At 32.3% G+C, this 19,123-nt stretch overlaps 1 protein-coding gene across 3 annotated transcripts; it reads left to right on the top strand.

Annotated features, from left to right (window-relative positions):
- Nucleotides 1-11,871: 11,871 nt before the first annotated feature.
- LOC145813381 (Histone superfamily protein) lies at nucleotides 11,872-15,723 on the top strand. 3 transcript variants are annotated; one of them, XM_082908703.1, is made up of 4 exons: nucleotides 11,872-12,306; nucleotides 12,391-12,462; nucleotides 14,678-14,758; nucleotides 15,218-15,723. In XM_082908703.1, the coding sequence occupies exons 1-4, from the start codon at nucleotides 12,189-12,191 to the stop codon at nucleotides 15,364-15,366; spliced, it is 420 nt and encodes a 139-aa protein (XP_082764829.1). In that variant the 5' UTR covers nucleotides 11,872-12,188; the 3' UTR covers nucleotides 15,367-15,723. The 3 variants fall into 3 exon arrangements, with proteins under 3 accessions (XP_082764829.1, XP_082764830.1, XP_082764828.1); XM_082908702.1 differs by having other exon boundaries at nucleotides 11,923-12,306; nucleotides 14,675-14,758; XM_082908704.1 differs by lacking the exon at nucleotides 14,678-14,758 and having other exon boundaries at nucleotides 11,919-12,306.
- The last annotated feature ends 3,400 nt before the right edge of the window (nucleotides 15,724-19,123 follow it).

Here is a 19,123-nt window from a genome sequence, read left to right as displayed (position 1 = left end):
CTAGGGGTAAAAAATGACTTACACTAGATCAAACCCATGAAAAACCAACTTAGAATTCTTTTTCTTTCTTTTCTCCACGGCAAGAACTAGGAAAGAACACCCAAAGTATAAAAAAAATATCTATTAAGTTCTATTTATGGATATTTCCTTTTCTTTGACTAAACTAATATATAACTATACAAATATCTAACCATATATATATACACCTATATATATATATATATATATATATATCAATTTAGAAATACATTTCAACATCTTTAATAATAAAAGTAAATATAATATTTTCTCACCACAAAATATATTTTGTTTAATAGTACACACCATAAATATTCACAACTCTTTTATGGTAATCAAATGATAATAATAAAACCACAACAATATTTCATGGTTACTAACGGGTCACGATTCAATCAATTGGGTCCAAAATGAATTTATTTTAATAATTTAAAGTAAATCCTCAACTGAGATTAAAGTATAAATTCAATTTGATTCAACTCGTTACAGAAAATGTTAAGGGACCTTAGTTAATAAAAAAAACATCTTAAACTTCTCATACTACACAAAGTTAGAGAAGGTTATTTCATTAATTTTCCCTAACAATTATCATATCTAAAGTGACACTTTTAGAGAGTTTAAAATTTAAACTTAACTTGACATAAATCTAATTTTGGACAATCATTGCAAAACATAAGATTAAAATATATATATATATATATATATCTTAGAAAGTAAAAACATAAAACATTCATCTCTTATTTTTTAATTTATTAAAAATAATTTTACCTTATAAAATATATGTTATACCAAATACTTTGACACACATTCTTAAATATATATAACTAAGTAAATCACGCCTATTCACCCAAAAAAATAAATCACGCCGAATATGGGCTGTATTCAACACATGCAAAATTAAATTATTTAAAAAATATGTTTGGAAATTGTATAATCCTAAATATAAAAAAATTACTTTGACTTGTTAATTTTGCACAATTTTTTTATATGTAAACTTAATTATAATTGATTTTTAAAATCCGTTAGAGTATTATAACTTGCTGCTAGTAAATAATTTTAAAGTATTTAAAAATATCTATAAAGGCTTTTACAACCTCAAAAAAAAAAAAAAAAGAAAGAAAAAGGAAGTAGTAACATGTTATAATAAGAACAATTAAAATATTTATTGTTAAAAAAAAATCAGCAATGCTACAGACCCCCAGTGGGGGTGACCCCCAGTGACCCCCCCAGTGCCACGTGTCGGCCTGGGGTTGGCTGAAAACTCAAAAAAAAAAAAAAAAATTGTTTTTTTTGGACCAATGGGAGGTGACCCCCAGTACCCCCACTGGGGGTCCAAAGCTTTATTCAAAAAAAATATAGACACAATTTTTTTTTTTTTTTAAATATGAACACTAAGGCATCTTCTTTACATACATAATCGTCACAAACCCTTCATCATATTGTCTAAAAAAAATTAGAAACAGCACACAACATTATCTTTTTTAATAGAGAGTATTTTAACCAATAGAAAATATTCTAGCACAAAACATACTTTGCTAATAGAAATTTATCAAATGATACATGATTTTGGAGTCGATTTATACTTTAGATTTGTTGATGTCGCCCTCTGTAGCACTTTAGAATTTTTTTTTTCCTTTCTCATTGCTCGAGTGATGGAATGATCACTCGAGCGGTCTTGCGAAGCTTCTAGTACTTTTGCAGGTCTGAAATTCTGGGAGCCGTTGATTTTCGCTAGAGCGCAGGGTTAGTCGCTAGAGTGATATGGTGTCTCTGACGCTCGAGCATAGGAGTGGTCGCTCGAGCAGTCTGTTCGGGATTCAGCATCTATAAAAGCCATTTTGGTCCACCTTTCTTCATTTTTTTCCGTATTGTTTCTCTCTCCTCTTCCTCCATTCCACCATTTTTGAGGGTTTTAAGCCTTCAAGCTTGATTTTCATCTCTTTCTACTTATTTTCTACCGTATGTTCCTTTTATAAAAACGTAGAGCACATCGAGGGCTTTCTATCCATCCGAGCATATCACATTTTCATCGAAGTCGAAATTTCGATTTTCTTCTCTTCTTGCTTGAGGTAGGGATTTCTTTGCTTCTCTTTAATATTTTCTAATAGATAAATGGGTGGTAGATTTATATTGCATAAAAACCTCATTTTGAGGAAAATTTCATAAAAGCATGCAAAGGAAGTTAGGGTTTTCAAATTATGGGAATTAAACTTATGATTGAAATGAAAAATGAACAAATTGGAGATACTATAATGTAGTTTTGTGCCTTAATGTAACGCCTCGAAAATATAACGATAGCTCATGTCATATAACCAAATAAGATAGTGTGTTTCCAAAACAAATATCTTTTCCATTCATATATGATTTGAATATACAAAAGATAACACATGCATTTATACATTCACAAGCTCTAACCTGAATCTGTAGAATGTGTTACAGCAAAAGATATGATATGAAAATAAAACAGATAATAAATGCCCTAAAGGCTTACAACTTTCCAAGACAATACTTAATTACAACAAAAGTGGATTTAAATCCAATACAATTAAAGGCCCTTGGTCTATACAAAACATATACAACAATCAAACAAAAATGAAGTTCTTGCTTCAAGTCTTCCCAAGTTATTGCATTGGTGGAGGCATTTTATCAGCACCTAAAAATGTTTTTCTCACATAGGGTGAGCCAAAACCTAGTAGAAGTAATCCAACATAGTAAATAAATCTTAATAAAGATATAAGGGTGAAATGCATATGCAACGTCCGTGCCAAAACATTTTATCTCTTTTTCCAAAACCATGTAATGCCAGGTTAATATCATAAATCATTTCATTTACAATAGAAAATAGGGTAGTTAATCATACTTTGGGAATCTCAAAACAAATAGAACCTTTCACGAAAATTTCATCCGCAAGAAACCGTAAACCGGCACTCATGTAAACGTAGGCTATATAAGCACTATTATTGTCATTTCACGGAAATTTCGTCCGCGGGATCAACACCCATTTATACTCGTGGTTTTTAGGACTTTCATTGTGGACACTCAGGCTAACTTATTTCAACGAGACAATACATATTTTCAAGATTCACCAATTTTCTCAAAACGATAAACAATTTTAATGTATAAAAATTAAATAATACTCGATGCAAATGGATGAGAAATAATTTCAGTTTTCCTAATTCTCATGCAATTTCTACAATAATCATAGTTATCCTCCACCGATAGCCCAAAACAGATATTTCTAAATAGATAAACAATTTTTAATAAAGATCTACTTTCCAAGTTTCAAGATGTGAGTGATAATACATATCCAACTCTACCATCCTCATCAATATCAATTCAATTCCACATTTCCAACCTCAATTTCATTATTTAGAAAAAATCAACATTTGAGACATTTAGAGCAAAACCCCTTTTTCTTCCAAAATCAATCCCAAGTATCAAAATCAACCATTCTTTCACAACTCAACTTTATTTTCAACGCCACAATCATTTCCAATAATCCATTTGAAAAACCCCTCTTTTGATCTTTAACCCAAAACCCTAGATTTGTTTCAAAAACCACCGAAATCACCATATTGATTAGAAATAGCAAATAACTAAGTTAAAACTCATAGAAAGTGCGAAGAATCCCTACCTCAAACTAAAAAAACGAGAAAGAGAATGGAGATGCTTCAAAAAGGCCGAAACCCAACTTTGTTTGGATCAAAAGGAAGCCCACAGCGTGTTCTTCTTTTTTAACAAAAGAACATGAGTGAGAATGTTTAGAGAGAGTGTGTAGATCTAGGGTTTTAGAGAGAGAGTGTAGATCTAGGGTGTAGATCTAGAGTTTTAGAGGTGTAGATCTAGGGTTTTTAGAATGTTTAGAGAGAGGGAGAGAGAAATGAAAAAGTGATTCAAAAGTAGCTTTTTATGAACTGATATACGCAGAGATCGCTCGAGCGCAAGAAGTGTCGCTCGAGCGACCAGACACAATAAGTTACACCGCTCGAGTGCAAGAAACTTTGCTAGAGCGAAGAATACAAACTCCTAGAAGTTTTACAGACAAAAGACCATCGTTCGAGCTTAAAAAGGACCGCTCGAGCCAACACCGCTCAAGCGAAGAATACCACCTCCCAATAGTTTTGTAGACTTGCAAAAGTACTGAGAGTTCACAAAGATCGTTCAAGCTCAAGAAGTGTCGCTCGAGCAAAAAAGAAAAATTCTGGGCGACAATAGTTTGAAAAAAAACAAGCTACCAACATGTTCCAAACGCAACCAACACATCCTAATAGCCAAACTCAAGGAGAAATGAGGGGAAACAAGACATTAACAACTATATAAGATAAAGGAACCCAGATCTAAAACATCAAATAGGTCGGGTCTAATCCAGAATCACTATACTTAAAGTAAACAGCCCTAATTTTTGTTAAACCCTAATTATGGTTTCTTTGTTACGAAGATGAAAGATTGTTTGTTTGACCTAAGTTCTTAAAAATTAAGTTTATGCTTAGTTAAGATGAGTATGAATAATGATAATTAGATGTTGTAAAAATGATTATGGTTTATGAGGGTTATGTTGGAGAAATTGATTGTTGGAAATTGAATTAATAAAGTGTTGGTGTTAATTGCAGAGAAGTAAAGAATATTGTGGAGAACAAATTGTGATTGTTTCTAAAGATAACTCTTATACTCATTATGGAATGTGTTGTTAGTTAATTGTACAATGGAATCAATGAACAATGTTGGTGGTTTACCCATGAGTTGTAATAACGAATAATACGACGAATTGATGGATTGTGATATTAGAATAAGGGTTCGTTTCCTTCCGATTTGTGACTGGTAAATCGTGATGCTTGATAGAGGTTCTACATTCCTTCCGGAGTAGTGCCCAAAAAAGTGTGTGGTCTAGTGAGATGTGTGGACGTTCTGCATTCCTTCCACCTTGTTGCCGATAAAGCATAAAATAGAGGTTCTGTATCCCTTCCGGAGTAGTGCTCGAAAAAGCATGTAGTTTGATGATATGGCTTGGTAATGGAGCCAATTGTTGGTTGTGGACTTGTGCGAAATAATCATAATGGGCTTCATATGTGTAAATGGGATACATGGAAATGAATTTATTTGCTTTATATAGATTGGTCATTTGGTATGTGTTAAAGTAAGTGTAGTTACATGTATGTGTTGAAGTTATGCGGATTACAGTGGAATGTATGATAATCAGTAATGCATGGTGCTTAGGCCTAAGACCTTTATGAAATGTTAAAACGTGTATGCAAGTAGGCTATATAAGCACTACCAATTGTCATTTTTACCGGTATTAACCAGAAGGCTCGGCACCTAACCGCGTGGATTTCTAGACTTTCACCAAGGAAATACAGGCCAACAATAATACCATAACGATGTTTACCCATTTTTCTCAAAACATTATATATTTTCAATGTGTTAAGTATGTAACAATGCTCAATGTAAATGGATGAGAAATTAGTTTCAATTCTCCTAATTATCATGCAATTTCTACAATAATCATGGCTATCCTCTACCGATAACCCAAAATAAATATATCTAAACAGATAAATAATTTTCAATAAAGATAAACCTTCTAAAATTTCAAGATGGGAGTGATAATGCATATCCAACTCCATCATCATCATTATTATCATTCAAATTCCTTAAAACCCAACATCATTTCCATTTCCTCTTTACAAAATCAAATGGGCAAAAATCCCCTTTCCTTTATAAATCAATTCCAAGGATAAAAATCCGTTATTTTATCACAATTCAACCACATTTACAAACTCACAATCATATTCAAGAACCCCTTTGAAAACCCCACTTTTGATTTTTAAACCAAAACTCTAAATTTTGTTCAAAAATCCCCAAATCACAATATTGTTTGGAAAATCGAATAACTAACTTAAAAGCCATACAAAAGTGTGGAAAAATTCCTACCTCAAAGCTAGAAGACAATGGAGAGAGTGGAGAAATCTCGACGAAGCCGAAAACAAACTTTGTTCCGATTAAAATGAAGCTCTAGGTGAGCTCTCCTTTTTGTCAAAGGGACTAAGGTGAAGAGATCAATAGATTGGGAGTATTTGGAGGCTGAAGATGAGTTTTAGAGAGAGAAGGTGTGAGGCCCCTGAAAATTTTACTTCTTAAAAGTCCCGTACTTTTAAATTATTTGTTTGAAGTCCCTTAGTTTCTTTATTAATTTCAATTTTAACCCTAGGATCAAATACTTGTGCCAATTGAACACTTGCAAACCCTAATCGATTTCAGTAACTTAGGAATCAATTTTAATACCCTAATTTAATTTAATAAATGTTCCAATTCATAAATTAAACCCAAAGCCCTCACATTTTTACTAAATAACAAATTGACCCTAAACAAGTACCATTATATATATACACTTGTACCCTAAAATCTAATTTATACACCATACTTTACAATTTCCAACATTTGTACACACAAAAAATAATAATAATAAAATAAGTCCCTCAAAATCACCATCTATGGCAGGCCATTATGAGTGTACTTTTGAGACAAACTTGCATGAATTAAGGAAAAAAATCTTTGACCTTAAGTACAAACTTATATATATATATATATATATATATATATGTATATATGTATTGTACTTGTAACTAGGTGGTTTGATTAAGATAAAACCCTAATTAGATTATGCTTAAGTACTCAATTAAGTCCTCTAACCGTCCACTATTCCATTGAATTCAAATTAAATCCAAAATATCCAATCCAATTCCAACCAATGGACACAATGGACCTTTTGTACCAATTTTCCTATAAAAGAACAAAAATATTTGAGAGCTCTAAAGGAGCTCTAATGAGTGGGGGCCACCATTGATGTGATGTTTTAGCCTTCTTATTTTTTCTTTTTACTTTTTTTTCTCATGAGTAATGATACATCCCACTAAAAGTGATGCTCTAAAGCACCACTAATGAGTTGGCAAGCACTTTAACCAAAAAAAAAAAAAAACACAAGACACAAGCAGTGGATCCCGTCCACTGCCACATCACTAGTGGTACTTTTAGAGCACCACTTTTAGTGGTCTCAAGCATTATTGTTTTTCTCATTGCCACATAAGTAGAGCTCAATTTAGAGCTCTACTTTTAGAGCTCTCTATCACCATCCATAAAAAGAAACCTCACCCTTAGCTTTTTGCACACAAAAGCAACACACACACCACACCACACGATTGAAAGAAAAGAGAGGGAAGAGAGCGGTAGCGGAGCCTCATAGTGACCAGGATGGGCACGTGTCCCTCCTAGATTTTTTTTTTACATATACATATAAATAAAATTTTAAATAAAAATAATATTTAGAATAAAATATCAAGGGCATTTTTAAATTTATGATAATAAGAGTGTTTGTTTTATTGAAAATGAAGTGATTACAACAAATTATATTTTTAGGTATAAAAATTTTGTGAAAAAATCTTAATATAAAGGTAATATCCATCATTATTAATATGAAAATATAATTAATCTCACTATATATATGTAAAAATTACTAGAGTGTTTGTTATATTTGCATGTCATATGTTGCTTTATTATCGGTTGGTGATATCATATACCAATAATAATGTGATATTACTATTATATGAAATTTTTACTCAAATTTTGTAAAAATTTGATTTATCTTTCTATTATATAATTTATTTTAAGACTTAAATATATGAATTTTTTATATTGTCCATGATACACTGGTTACACGCAATACTTTCTTTTCGATTTTACTCAAAGTTAATTGTAAAATTTTATGTGAAATACTTTTGTAATAATTTATTTAAGTTTTTGTACTTAATATTAATTCAAAAATTATTATTATCTTTTTATTGTTGGTTATGGAAAAAAATTAAAGTTGTAATCAATAAGTGCCTCTTCTGATTTAGTTTCTTGACTCCGCCACTGGAAGAGAGTGAGCTTGGTGAAGGATAGGAGAGAAAGAGAAAGTTGCTAGCAATTCAATAAAGCCTCAAGTAAGCCACAACACAACTCTCTTTTTCATTTTTTTTCCCCTTTCAAATACATGCTCTTAGAGGTTCTAAACATTAATTTCAAATGTCTTTTAAATGGTATTCTTGTGTTAAAAAAAAAAAAAAGAGTTGAGTCTTGTTCCACCCTTCTTGTGTTTTCGCTTAATCGGTAACAAACTATCTTCTTCCACACTGTTTTCTCAACATTTCCAAAGGCACACCTTCAATTCAAATTTATGAGTTTAATATATTTTATTTAGCATATTTTCATCACAAAAGAAGTGAAATTTTTTCCTTGGTTGGCCCTTTTTTTCTCACCAACCGTCTTATTTTAAGTATTGTGCATAAAAAACCCTATTTTACAGCCAACTTTCAAAAATTCTAGAAAAATGTAGAAGCATCTTCTGGACTTTAGTTTTATGTCAAAATATTCCTTAAAGAGTTAACTTTCATGAAAAATTGGTCTCATCAAAAAAGAGTGAGTGGTTTATGGGAAGATCCGATTTTCGTAACGGTTGACGAATTTGGACAGTGCTGGAGTGTTTCTTAAATAATTAAAAATCTAAAAAAGCTATTCCGTTTCCGAAATATGTTCTGAAAACTAGATTAAATTCTTTACGAAATAGGAAGGCCGAGTTCGGAAAAATTTGAAATAACCCTTTTAATCTTAATCTTTAAGTGGTACTGAATCTGAAAATTCTGTTAGCATTGGTATTTTGTGCTCTTGTGTTCATGAATATGTGTATTAATATATGATCATGTCCTGGTATGATATTACACATGTCATGGTTGTATATTCTTTATTTTAGTCCTTCGATGATGCTTACACTTATGCTAATTTATTCTTGTTACTTGCTTGTACTAACTAACTTAAAACATCAATCTAAACGAAAAACTTAATAGAGTGGTTAATGGGATTCTGATCACTTAAGTATTATTATGAGATGAAGTTATAATTGAATTGGTTGATGAGACGTGTTCCCTTTTGGAAGTAAAATCTTGTGCAAGTGGTTTTGGAACCCTTGAACAGAGCGGTAGTATTCGGACCCTAGGTATTTGGTATGAGGAGGGATTTGGGCAAAACCCATTATTACCATCTCTTTTGAGGCCCTACAGTTGGCGCTACGCGGTATGTAACCGTTGGAAACCATCCAAGGTAAGTTCTGCAACAAAGCAGCAAAAGAGGGGCATACCGAATAATTTGCGTCCGAGGATGAAATTTCTTTGGGGATTTCTAGACTACTAACATTGTAATCTTTGTTATTTATGTAAATGTCATGTTCCCTTTCTCTATTGTTGTATTTGTTATTGTGTATTAGATAGGGAAAAAGGGACGGGGTGTATGTGTGCATTTACTGGGTATTCAAAGCTCGCAACGTATCATGCTAGGTGCCGAAGAGGAGCTTACAGTGGACGACGATGAGTCAAAAACCTTCGAAGACATTTGACTATCTTAGGAAAGTTAAAATTTTCTTTTTGTTGTTTTGTTAAAGCCTATTTGAATTTTTATTTTGGGATGTAATGTTGATGGAACTAACTTTTGTAACTAAGGATATTTGTAACTATTCTATTATTATTATGTGCTTATATTTTAAACACCAATATAGTTCCCTACCTTGCTTATGAGCCCTTGCGTCAATGCCTTTTAAGATCTGTCAAAAGGGTAGTGCGCTACCTAAGAAAGCTGGACTTAGAAGGGAGGCTAATTTGACTTACTTAGTTATTAGCCGTAGGACTCACTAGTCACTTTCCCTTAACTACAACCCTTAGTGTAGATTTCGGGGTGTCACAGAAGGTCTAGATTTAGGGTTTTAAAATATTTAGAAAGAGAGATATGAAAAGATGACTCAAAAAGTGAGTTTTACGAACTGATACATGTGCAAACCGCTCGAGCGACCAGACACAATAAGTGAGATGCTCGAGCGAGCAAAGTGACCGCTCGAGCGAAGAACACCACATCCCAGTACTTTTGCACCTCACTCGAGTGATGTTTTACAAAAGTACTAGGAGGTGGTGTTCTTCGCTCGAGCGGTCACTTTGTTCGCTCGAGCGGTCTCGCTTATTGTGTCTGGTCGCTCGAGCGGTGTTTTGGTCGCTCGAGCAGTCTGTGCGTATATCAGTTCGTAAAACTTACATTTTGAGTCACTTTTTCATATCTCTCTCTAAACATTTTAAGACCCTAAATCTAGACCTTCTATGACACCCCGAAATCTACACTAAGTGTTGTAGTCAAGAGAAGGTCACTAGTGAGTTCTACGACTAATAACTAAGTAAGATCCCAGATCGCCGGATGAGTCAAATTAGCCTCCCTTCTAAGTCCAGTTTTCTTAGGTAACGCACTACCCTTGCAAAAGTATTGAGAGTTCCCAAAGACCACTTGAGCGCAAGAAACACCGCTCGAGTGAAAAAAAAAACTACCCTCCCGATACTTTTGCAGACTTGTAAATATACTAGGAATTCTCAAAGGCCACTCGAGCGACCAAATGACTACTCGAGTGAATTGACCCAAATCTAGGCAAAGACTTCTTTAAAAAACGAACTCTCAACCTGTTTCAAACGCAACCACCATACTCAAACAACCCAATTTAACAAGGAAAAAGATGACTAAAGATATAAACAACTAGATAAAACAAGGAATCCGGATCCAAAACAATAAACAAATCGGGTCTAAACTAGAATCATTACAGAATTGTTCACGACTTTTAGAAAATAAAGTAGATTTGAGAGGGTAAAATTGAATTTAAGAAAAGTAGAAAATATGTCAGGCTCTTCACATTTTTAAAATAAAATAATAGTAGATGTGTTTCTAAAGTATGTAGCAGGGGTGTTCAAATTAGCCAGTAAACTGAAGAATCAAAACTAAATTAACCTTTTTGTATTGGGTTGAGTTGATTTTTGAGTACATTAGTTTAGTTTTAGGTCTTCAAATCATCAAACCAATAGGATTGTGTTAGTTTTTGGTTTAGACAACACCTAAACCGAACCAACCAGAGAACCAAACCTATTTATATATATGTATTTTTTTAATTTATTTTATTTTATTTATATATAAATATGTCTTCACCTTATTGCTATATTACAAAAAGTTTGAGTCAAATTTCGCAGTTGATTTAATTTATATTAATTATATTAATAGATTTAATTTGTATTGATTATATTTAAGTTTGAGTTAAATTTAATTTGTATTGGCTTTTATTAAACAATATTTTATTATTTGTTTGTGTTTTGTTTAAATGTTAAAAACTTGTTTATTTTAATTATTTATTATTGAATGATTTGCTTATTTTTAATATAAAGGAGCCGTGGTTCCAATCCGAGTTACATTGGGTTAAGTTGGATTGGTTCTAACGCATTATTGGTTTGGTTCTGGATCCAAAAACTTAGAACCGATCATGATTGAGTTGATTTCAAATTTAGTATCAAACCGAACCAAACCGACTCATGAACAACCCTAGTACCTAGCTGTGCTGATAGACTGTATTTGATTTATGAATTTTGATAGAAATTTAGAAAAGAAAAAAGAAAGTGTGCGAGAAATTTATAAAATATAATTATATTTCATTCACATTTCATCTACATTTTCATTTTTTTTTAATTTCTATTTAAATTCATGAACTAAACACCAGACTAAAGCTACACTCAAGCATGGCAGCAAATTTAATTATTTTATATATATATATATATATATATTTCTAAATAATTTCATAAAAATAAAAATCACTCAGAACTTGTAAATAAAGCCAGTTTTTTGGCTTTTTAATTTTTTTGAATCATATCACCTCTCTATTTTTTTATATATTTTTTCAAAAAAAATAAAAAGTTAATTTTTAACCTATTCTTCAAAACAAGCCTAAAGTGAATAAAAGCTACTACTAGTAATTATCTCTAAAATGGATGAAGGGGATCTAGTATGATAATGTTTGGAATTTGAAGCCCCTTAACTTCATGTAGTTGGGCCAGGCTTGTCCGAACTGTTTTCAAAAGTTGAGAGAGAGAGAAGACCCTCCCAAATACTCCCTCGCAAAAATCGGCCGATTAGTTCTACTTTCCCGCGCGTTTTCACCATTTTCGCGCGCGCGTTTGTGTGTGTGAGAGAGAGAAAGAGAGAGAGAGAGAGAGAGAGAGAGAGAGAGAGAGAGAGATTGAATTTGAGTGTTGCGAATTGGTGAAGGTAAAGAGAGGAGTGTGGTGGTGGTGGTGATGATGGAAGGAGAGGGAGGAATGGGAAGCGATGTGGAGAGAGAAGAAGACGACTCAGCCACTGATGTCCTCAGGGATCGATTCCGACTCTGCACTATCTCCATCTCCGAATCCGAAGGTTTTTCTATATAATCTTTCTCATTTTTCCACTTTCGTTTTTTCATTTGTTAATCGCCTTCTCTTTTACATGTTTTTGGAGCAGCAAAGCGAAACAACATGGAAATTTCTCCACCTATGATGGCCTGTATCTCTGATTTAGCCTTCAAATATGCTGGTAGATCTACTTCTCTCTCTCCCTTTCTCTCTCTACATATATATATATATATATATGTGTGTGTGTGTGTGTGTGTGTGTGTATCTGATTGCAAAATTGGGAGATTAAAATTGATTAAACACATAATTCTTAGGGCTATGAATGGTACATTGAATGAATTATATCTCTATTGGCTTTATTTTCATGAATTTCAATCAAAGTAAACAAATTTATACAAATTTTCTTTATATTTTTTTTAGGGTTGATCCCCTCAACTATGAAAATCGTACAAATACAGCACTTTTGGAGGTGGTGTGGAGGGGTGAAAATGATACATTTTTTTAGTTGGGAGAGTCAAATTGTGCGGGTTTATAGATCAGGGGGAAAGGAATTAATATTCACTAATGGTTGAGGGAGTCTTGGTGTAATTAACCCTTGCAATGAGGGCTTCGCTAATAGTTATATTGCTAAGAATTATGAAAAGCCCTCACCGCAACTCTTAGAAATTAGACTAATAGGAACCACACCTAGTGTTGGAAGATGAACAAGATGATTCGACTAACGAGAGGAATGGTGAATTGTGATAAGAAAATTTCAAATGCAATTGCCTACATAGAGATTGTTAAGGCAACAATTATCCCTAACAATGTATACCAAACTATTTGACATCCTTCCTCATCTGCTACCCCATCTTGCATGTGGGGAGATGCAACATCCATATGTAGAGAGAATGCGAGAGAGAGAGAGAGAGAGAGAAGAGAGAGAGAGAGAGAGAAATAATGCAAACATGGACCAAATGTAAATGGAGAGACTTAAACCAAAATCTCCCTCAACCTGAGCTTTGATACTATGTTACACCACCAATTATTCCAAAAGCTTAAGCTGTTAGGAAATGTTCCTAACAATGTATATCGAGCTATCCAACATAGACCATTTCTGTAGGAGGGTAAGTTGGTTGGTTGCCTGTCCTCGTCGTTGATAGTGGATGTGTAAATGTAAAATGCAATAGAGAGACTACCTTTTTCCCCCTTTGTGGAGGAGGTTTGGTGTCAAGTAATACATCAATTAGTGATGCTAGGGACCCACAAATTCATCCACAATGATGTGGCAAGGGAATGGGACCCTCAATCATTGGGTGTGTAACAAATCAAAAGTTCACATCCATCCTGACATATCATTGTGGGTAGAATTGTGAGAGTTTTTAGGGGTCTCAAACATTTTCATACATCAATTTGACATCTCAAATTTTAGGTGAGAAGCTCAAAAGCTGAAGAGTGTTCCTTTTGAGTGCCATGTGCTATAGGTGAGAGGCTCAATGCTGTTGCTTCAGATTTTGCACTGACCTCCATTCAGGCATACACCTTACAAATTCTTTTTCTAATAGGAGCAGAATCCATGAATACAACCTTATAAGGATACAAGGATATTTTAGTATATTTAGCCTCATATTGAGGCATGTTCTTCTCATATAGTTAATTTATTACTGCATCCACAATAATTATATTTCTCTTTTGTAGTTATATATGTTAAGCATCCAAAAAAGACCATCCTGTCATGTTTTAGGGATTGGTCAAATGTTTCACCTTTGGATAACCGCTAAATGTACAGTGGAGTTGAAATTGAATTTGTTGGATTAAAGCAAATGGTGATCCTAATAGCTCTGTCATCCTGTTACTTCTTGAGTGCAACAAATGGACGTGTCTTATTTTTAAGGTTTTAGTTTATGTAAAAAATGTATTAGCCGTTTTGGGATTTGAAGACTTATTTTGTTTACGGCTAGTAAATTGACTGAAATTGTCAGAATTTGATCAAGCGATGTCTTTGGAGGTTTGCTGATGTCTACAAGTGTGCCTCAACTGTGAAATAATTTACAAACTCAAATGCTTTCATATCAGCTAACTTGAATTGGTAAGATTATTGACCTAGTCCTTATTTAATCTCCTTTATGGTTATTGCCTTATCTGTATATAAATGAATGCAGCAAGTTGGGTTCAAATGGCATAGGGTGGTGAGAATTAATGACCAGAGGCTTTAATTGCTGGATACCTTTTATTCTCCACCAGTTATATCATATTTTATGTCCTTTATTATATCACATTGATAGTATTCTTTTAAGGTTGAAAACAAGGATATCAAAACCATGCTTACCGTGTAGGATTAAGTTGCTATGGTCTTGACCTCCATTGTGAAAATGCACGGCTGAAACTAACAAAAGGGAAAATTTGTTGAAAAGCAGAACAGTTGGCAAAGGACCTTGAGTTATTTGCACAGCATGCGGGTCGTAAATCTGTAAATATGGAAGATGTCATACTTTCTGGTAAGTTTACTCAATGCTAAACTCGTATGAATAATCACTACCACTAGAACAAGAGAAAATTCTTGTCTTCTCTTAATCTTACTATCTCATATCTCATTTCATTATCTGCATACAGTTGTTTTTAATGTGTAGCAACATATATCATACTTACGATCAATTTTATAGCTGATTGTTCATTGCTTGTCAATATGCCTAGAGCAAACACTGCCTGATATGGCAACATTTGTTTTTTTGTGTTTCTTGTTGTTATTGTAATTAATTATGGGAGCCCAGAGCACTGTGACTAGACGTTGTGTAGTTGAGAATTAAGGCAACTGATATCTCTCCTTACAATTGATAAATGCACTCTTACTATTTTTTCCCCCCATCATTTTAAAGTACATCAAACTCTCATTTCTTGTAATACATGTTCAATTTTCAGTCTTCAGTAGGCTTAAGACTGCTTCAATTTGGTTTCAGCTCATAGGAATGAACATCTAGCTACCCCATTGAGGTCCTTCCGTGATGATCTGAAAGCAAAAGAGCCCCAGTCTGAGAGGAAGCGAAAAAAAGGATCAAAAAAGGAAGACAAAGCTGCACCCAGCGTAATCCATATTCCCGATCTTTAGCTCAGCACCATTTGGTAGTATTCTCATATTGACAAAGCAAAGAGTCTTATGAATAGATAATTGGGTCATACATTAATTGTTTGTTCCACATTTTTGGATAATTTTTTTTATTTATTCTTTCATTGTATCTAATGCAAGTTTTGGGTGGTAGTGTACATGACCAAGATGACATTGAAGTTAAAAGGTCACCCTGGTCTCATCAAATCATCACACATCTGTTGCTCCTTGATGATGTATTTCCTAATATTGTACATGGTAGTATGATCACTATTCACCTCATTTGTAGGACAGTATGCTTTTCATGACAGTATGCCACTCGTGTAGTCTTTGTATAACAAGTTTGTGATTTCAACCTTACATTTATTAATAACTAATTGCTGCTTTCATGGGTATAATGAAAGAATAAATCTAGGTGCACAGACGAAATTCACATAATTGCCCATTCAGTGAGTTTCATGTGTGTTCCTAACACTACTGGTAACAAAATATATGTCCAATTATCGTCACTCGACAACCATTGGAAAATAAACAGTTTGAGTCGATCTTAGAAAATCTCTGTATAGGTTTTATTTAGTACCATAATTTGCGTTCTATTCCCTATGAATTTGGTTCATATCCTGTGTTGTATATAATATGAATTCTTTCATATTTGGAGGGTTAATTACACTTGTCACCCCTACCTATAGTTTGATTTCACTTTAGCTCTTATTATTTCAATTTAAATAATTTAGTCCTTACACTTTAAGTTCAGTTTCAATTTGGTCTTTTTATCTAAATTTTTATTAGTTTTGTTTACGTATATACTTCAAAAAATTTATGAGCGTTCCAAAATTATATATTTAAACCTTCAATTTTAATGGAAAGACCAAATTAAAAATATAGGGACCAAAGTGAAATTTAGATCAAATTATAGGGGTGAAAAGTGTAAATATCCCTTAAAACTGCCATCCTCTTGGGAAATCACAGTAAAATATTGGCCAAATTCTAGGGTTCATATTTGGTGGGCCTTTTTCATTACTATATGATTTGTGCAAATAGGGTTTGCATTCAAATGTTTAGGCCCAACGGATGATGAAGCAAGATTGAAGAAGGGGGATTCTATTTCCACACAAAAAATTAATTAGTACACATAATTTTTCAAGTATTCTCTATTAAATTAGTTAAATATATAATTTATTTTCAATGCACTCTACATTTTTTCACAAATTACCTTTGAATAATATAAAATTTTAATTTTGTGGTATACCTAAATAATAACCTTAATACAAAATCAATTCAAAAAAAAATTCTCCCTCTTCTCTTCTCAGCCAATCTCAGGCACCAGGCACATCTCTTTTCATTATTGAAGAAGCACATTGGGTTCACGTTGAAGAAGGAAAAGGAAAACATGATGAATATTTGTTTGGACTTTCAGATTTGAACAAATTAGTGTTGAACAAAGTGAATTTGTTTAGATCTAAAAGTCTGAACAGAATTAACGTAAAACAGGCTGAATATCCGTTTTTAAGTTAAAAAAAATCATAGAAATCAAGAATTAAATTTTGATATTTAAGTGAATACTTATCTTCCCTTTGATTTTTTTTCTTCAAGAAACAATTTTGATTATTATTCCCATTCATTGTTTGATTTTATTCAAACTTTCTTCTATTTGCAAAGAACAACACAATAAGAAATTGATGATAATTGTGAGTTTTGGTGGAGTGGATTGAAGTTTTAAAGTAAGGAAGAAGAAAAAAAAAATAATAGTTGAAACTTGGGAAAGAAAATAAAGAGATTTGAATATGAAGAATACATATAAGTGTTTAGCGTGTACCATGAAAAAAATAATATTTTATTTTAAAATTTAACATATGTTATCATTATTAATAAATTTATATTATGATATAATAGGTATTAAAATTTTTAATTTTTAATTGTGCGTACTGAGTTATTGTTTGGGTTTGAAATAGAATCACTCCAAGATTGAGCTTCTCCCCATAATCAATTTAAATTTGGGCCCTAATGTATGATAAGGCCCAAAGTGAAGCGTGCCTTTGTTAAGCCCTTGTTGTTGTAAGCTCTATGATCAGCAACAACTGCCTACGTTGTCAAAATATTTAATAATTTTTGTGTTTGAATCTTGAATTTTTCTAGAAAATAATAATTAATAAAATTATTTGTGTATTCAATTTTTATTTTTATTTTTATGGATAACCAAATAAAATGATTTTTTTCAACATATACCAATTCATTTCCGTCTCATTTTCTTGACCTAAAGAAGAAGAATTAGCATCTTTCACTTTATTTTCTTTTCATATCTAATATTTTCCTTCTATAAATTCAAGATTTCAAACATTGGGATTAGGTTGATTTTTGTGGTTGGCAAAACTATCATATTCATTTTTCTAGTTTTTGTCAACAAACATAATGAGAAGTTAAATGGCATTTTTTTCAGAATTTTTTTTTTCCCAAAATAGTTTGATAAACAATTTTTATATATTAATTTTTATTTTATTTTCTATTGTTATGAAAAAACAAATTTTGAAAACAAAATATCACATTGGTGCAACATTTCTGATTTAGGGTTCATTTGGCATAAATGTTTGTTGGGTTGGGGCTATTTTAGCCACAAAAGACAAAATAGACTTTTTAGCCCAATAAGATAAAATATCATATCCAAACCATAATCATTTCATTTTTTTTCTTATAAAAGTCTTAAAAGCCAAAAAGTCAATCTCAAACGAAACTTTTTAGCTTCAGGCTAAAATAATTAAAAAGTCAAAAAGTCAACCTACATCCCAAATAAAGACTTACTAGTTTATCCTCCAAGTATTTCTATTTTTATAAGTGTATCATTATCATCCATTTCAACACAAGAAGTTGCAACCCACACCTACTTTGATGACCATTGTTTTTTTTTTTTTTTTTTTTTTTTAATTACTGAGAAATCCTCGCATCCCTCCGCAGGTTCAAAGCAAAGCCCGTGTTGAGATCACTAAGATGTCCTATTATGAATTGGTTTTGCTTTCACATTTATGAGGAAGTAAGCAATAACGACAAGTCATAGTAAAAGTGGAATGGGTCACATATTTGCCCGTAATGCTAGTTATAGAAAAAAGAGTAAATTACACTTACCTTTCCTAGGGTTTATCATAATTGCAGATACATTCCTTATGATTTTAACAATTACACTACCGACCTCCCTTACTTTCCAAAATGATACCAAGATTCCCCCTCATTACCTGTTAAAATTACCATAGTACCCTTCAACCACATTGTGAAAAGATGAAAAACTTAACCTGCACATTCTTTTTATATTTCTTTTTTTAATTAGTTTTTCTTCCACACGCGTAGAAGGCACAATTTCATTAATTTTGATTGACCATTAATTAAACGACACAACTTTGATTGTTCATCATTATTTTTTGGTTTTTAAATTGTTTTATTTACACACAATTTATGAATTTTGTGCATTATTTATAAAGAATAATATATATATATATATATATATGTATATTAGTTATCATTGTATAGAAGTTGTTTCACCAGTTGCATTTCAATGACCAAAATCATTCCTTTTTTTGAAGTACTATTTAATAATTGTAATCTTTTCAGTTTTTCATATTTATCTCAAAAAAAAAAAAATGACAGGTACAAGTATATTTTTGAAAATAGACCATGGTAGCCCTACAAGTCTAATATGACAAGTTGATAACGGTCAAGTTCATATTTCAATTTGAAAGAAACCCAACCCTAATATTATTTAATTACTTGATTT

The sequence above is a fragment of the Camellia sinensis genome, chromosome 15, assembly GCF_055761805.1.
Source record: "Camellia sinensis isolate YWXY chromosome 15, ASM5576180v1, whole genome shotgun sequence".
NCBI lineage: Eukaryota > Viridiplantae > Streptophyta > Magnoliopsida > Ericales > Theaceae > Camellia > Camellia sinensis.
This window is presented reverse-complemented; position numbering and strand designations above follow the sequence as displayed.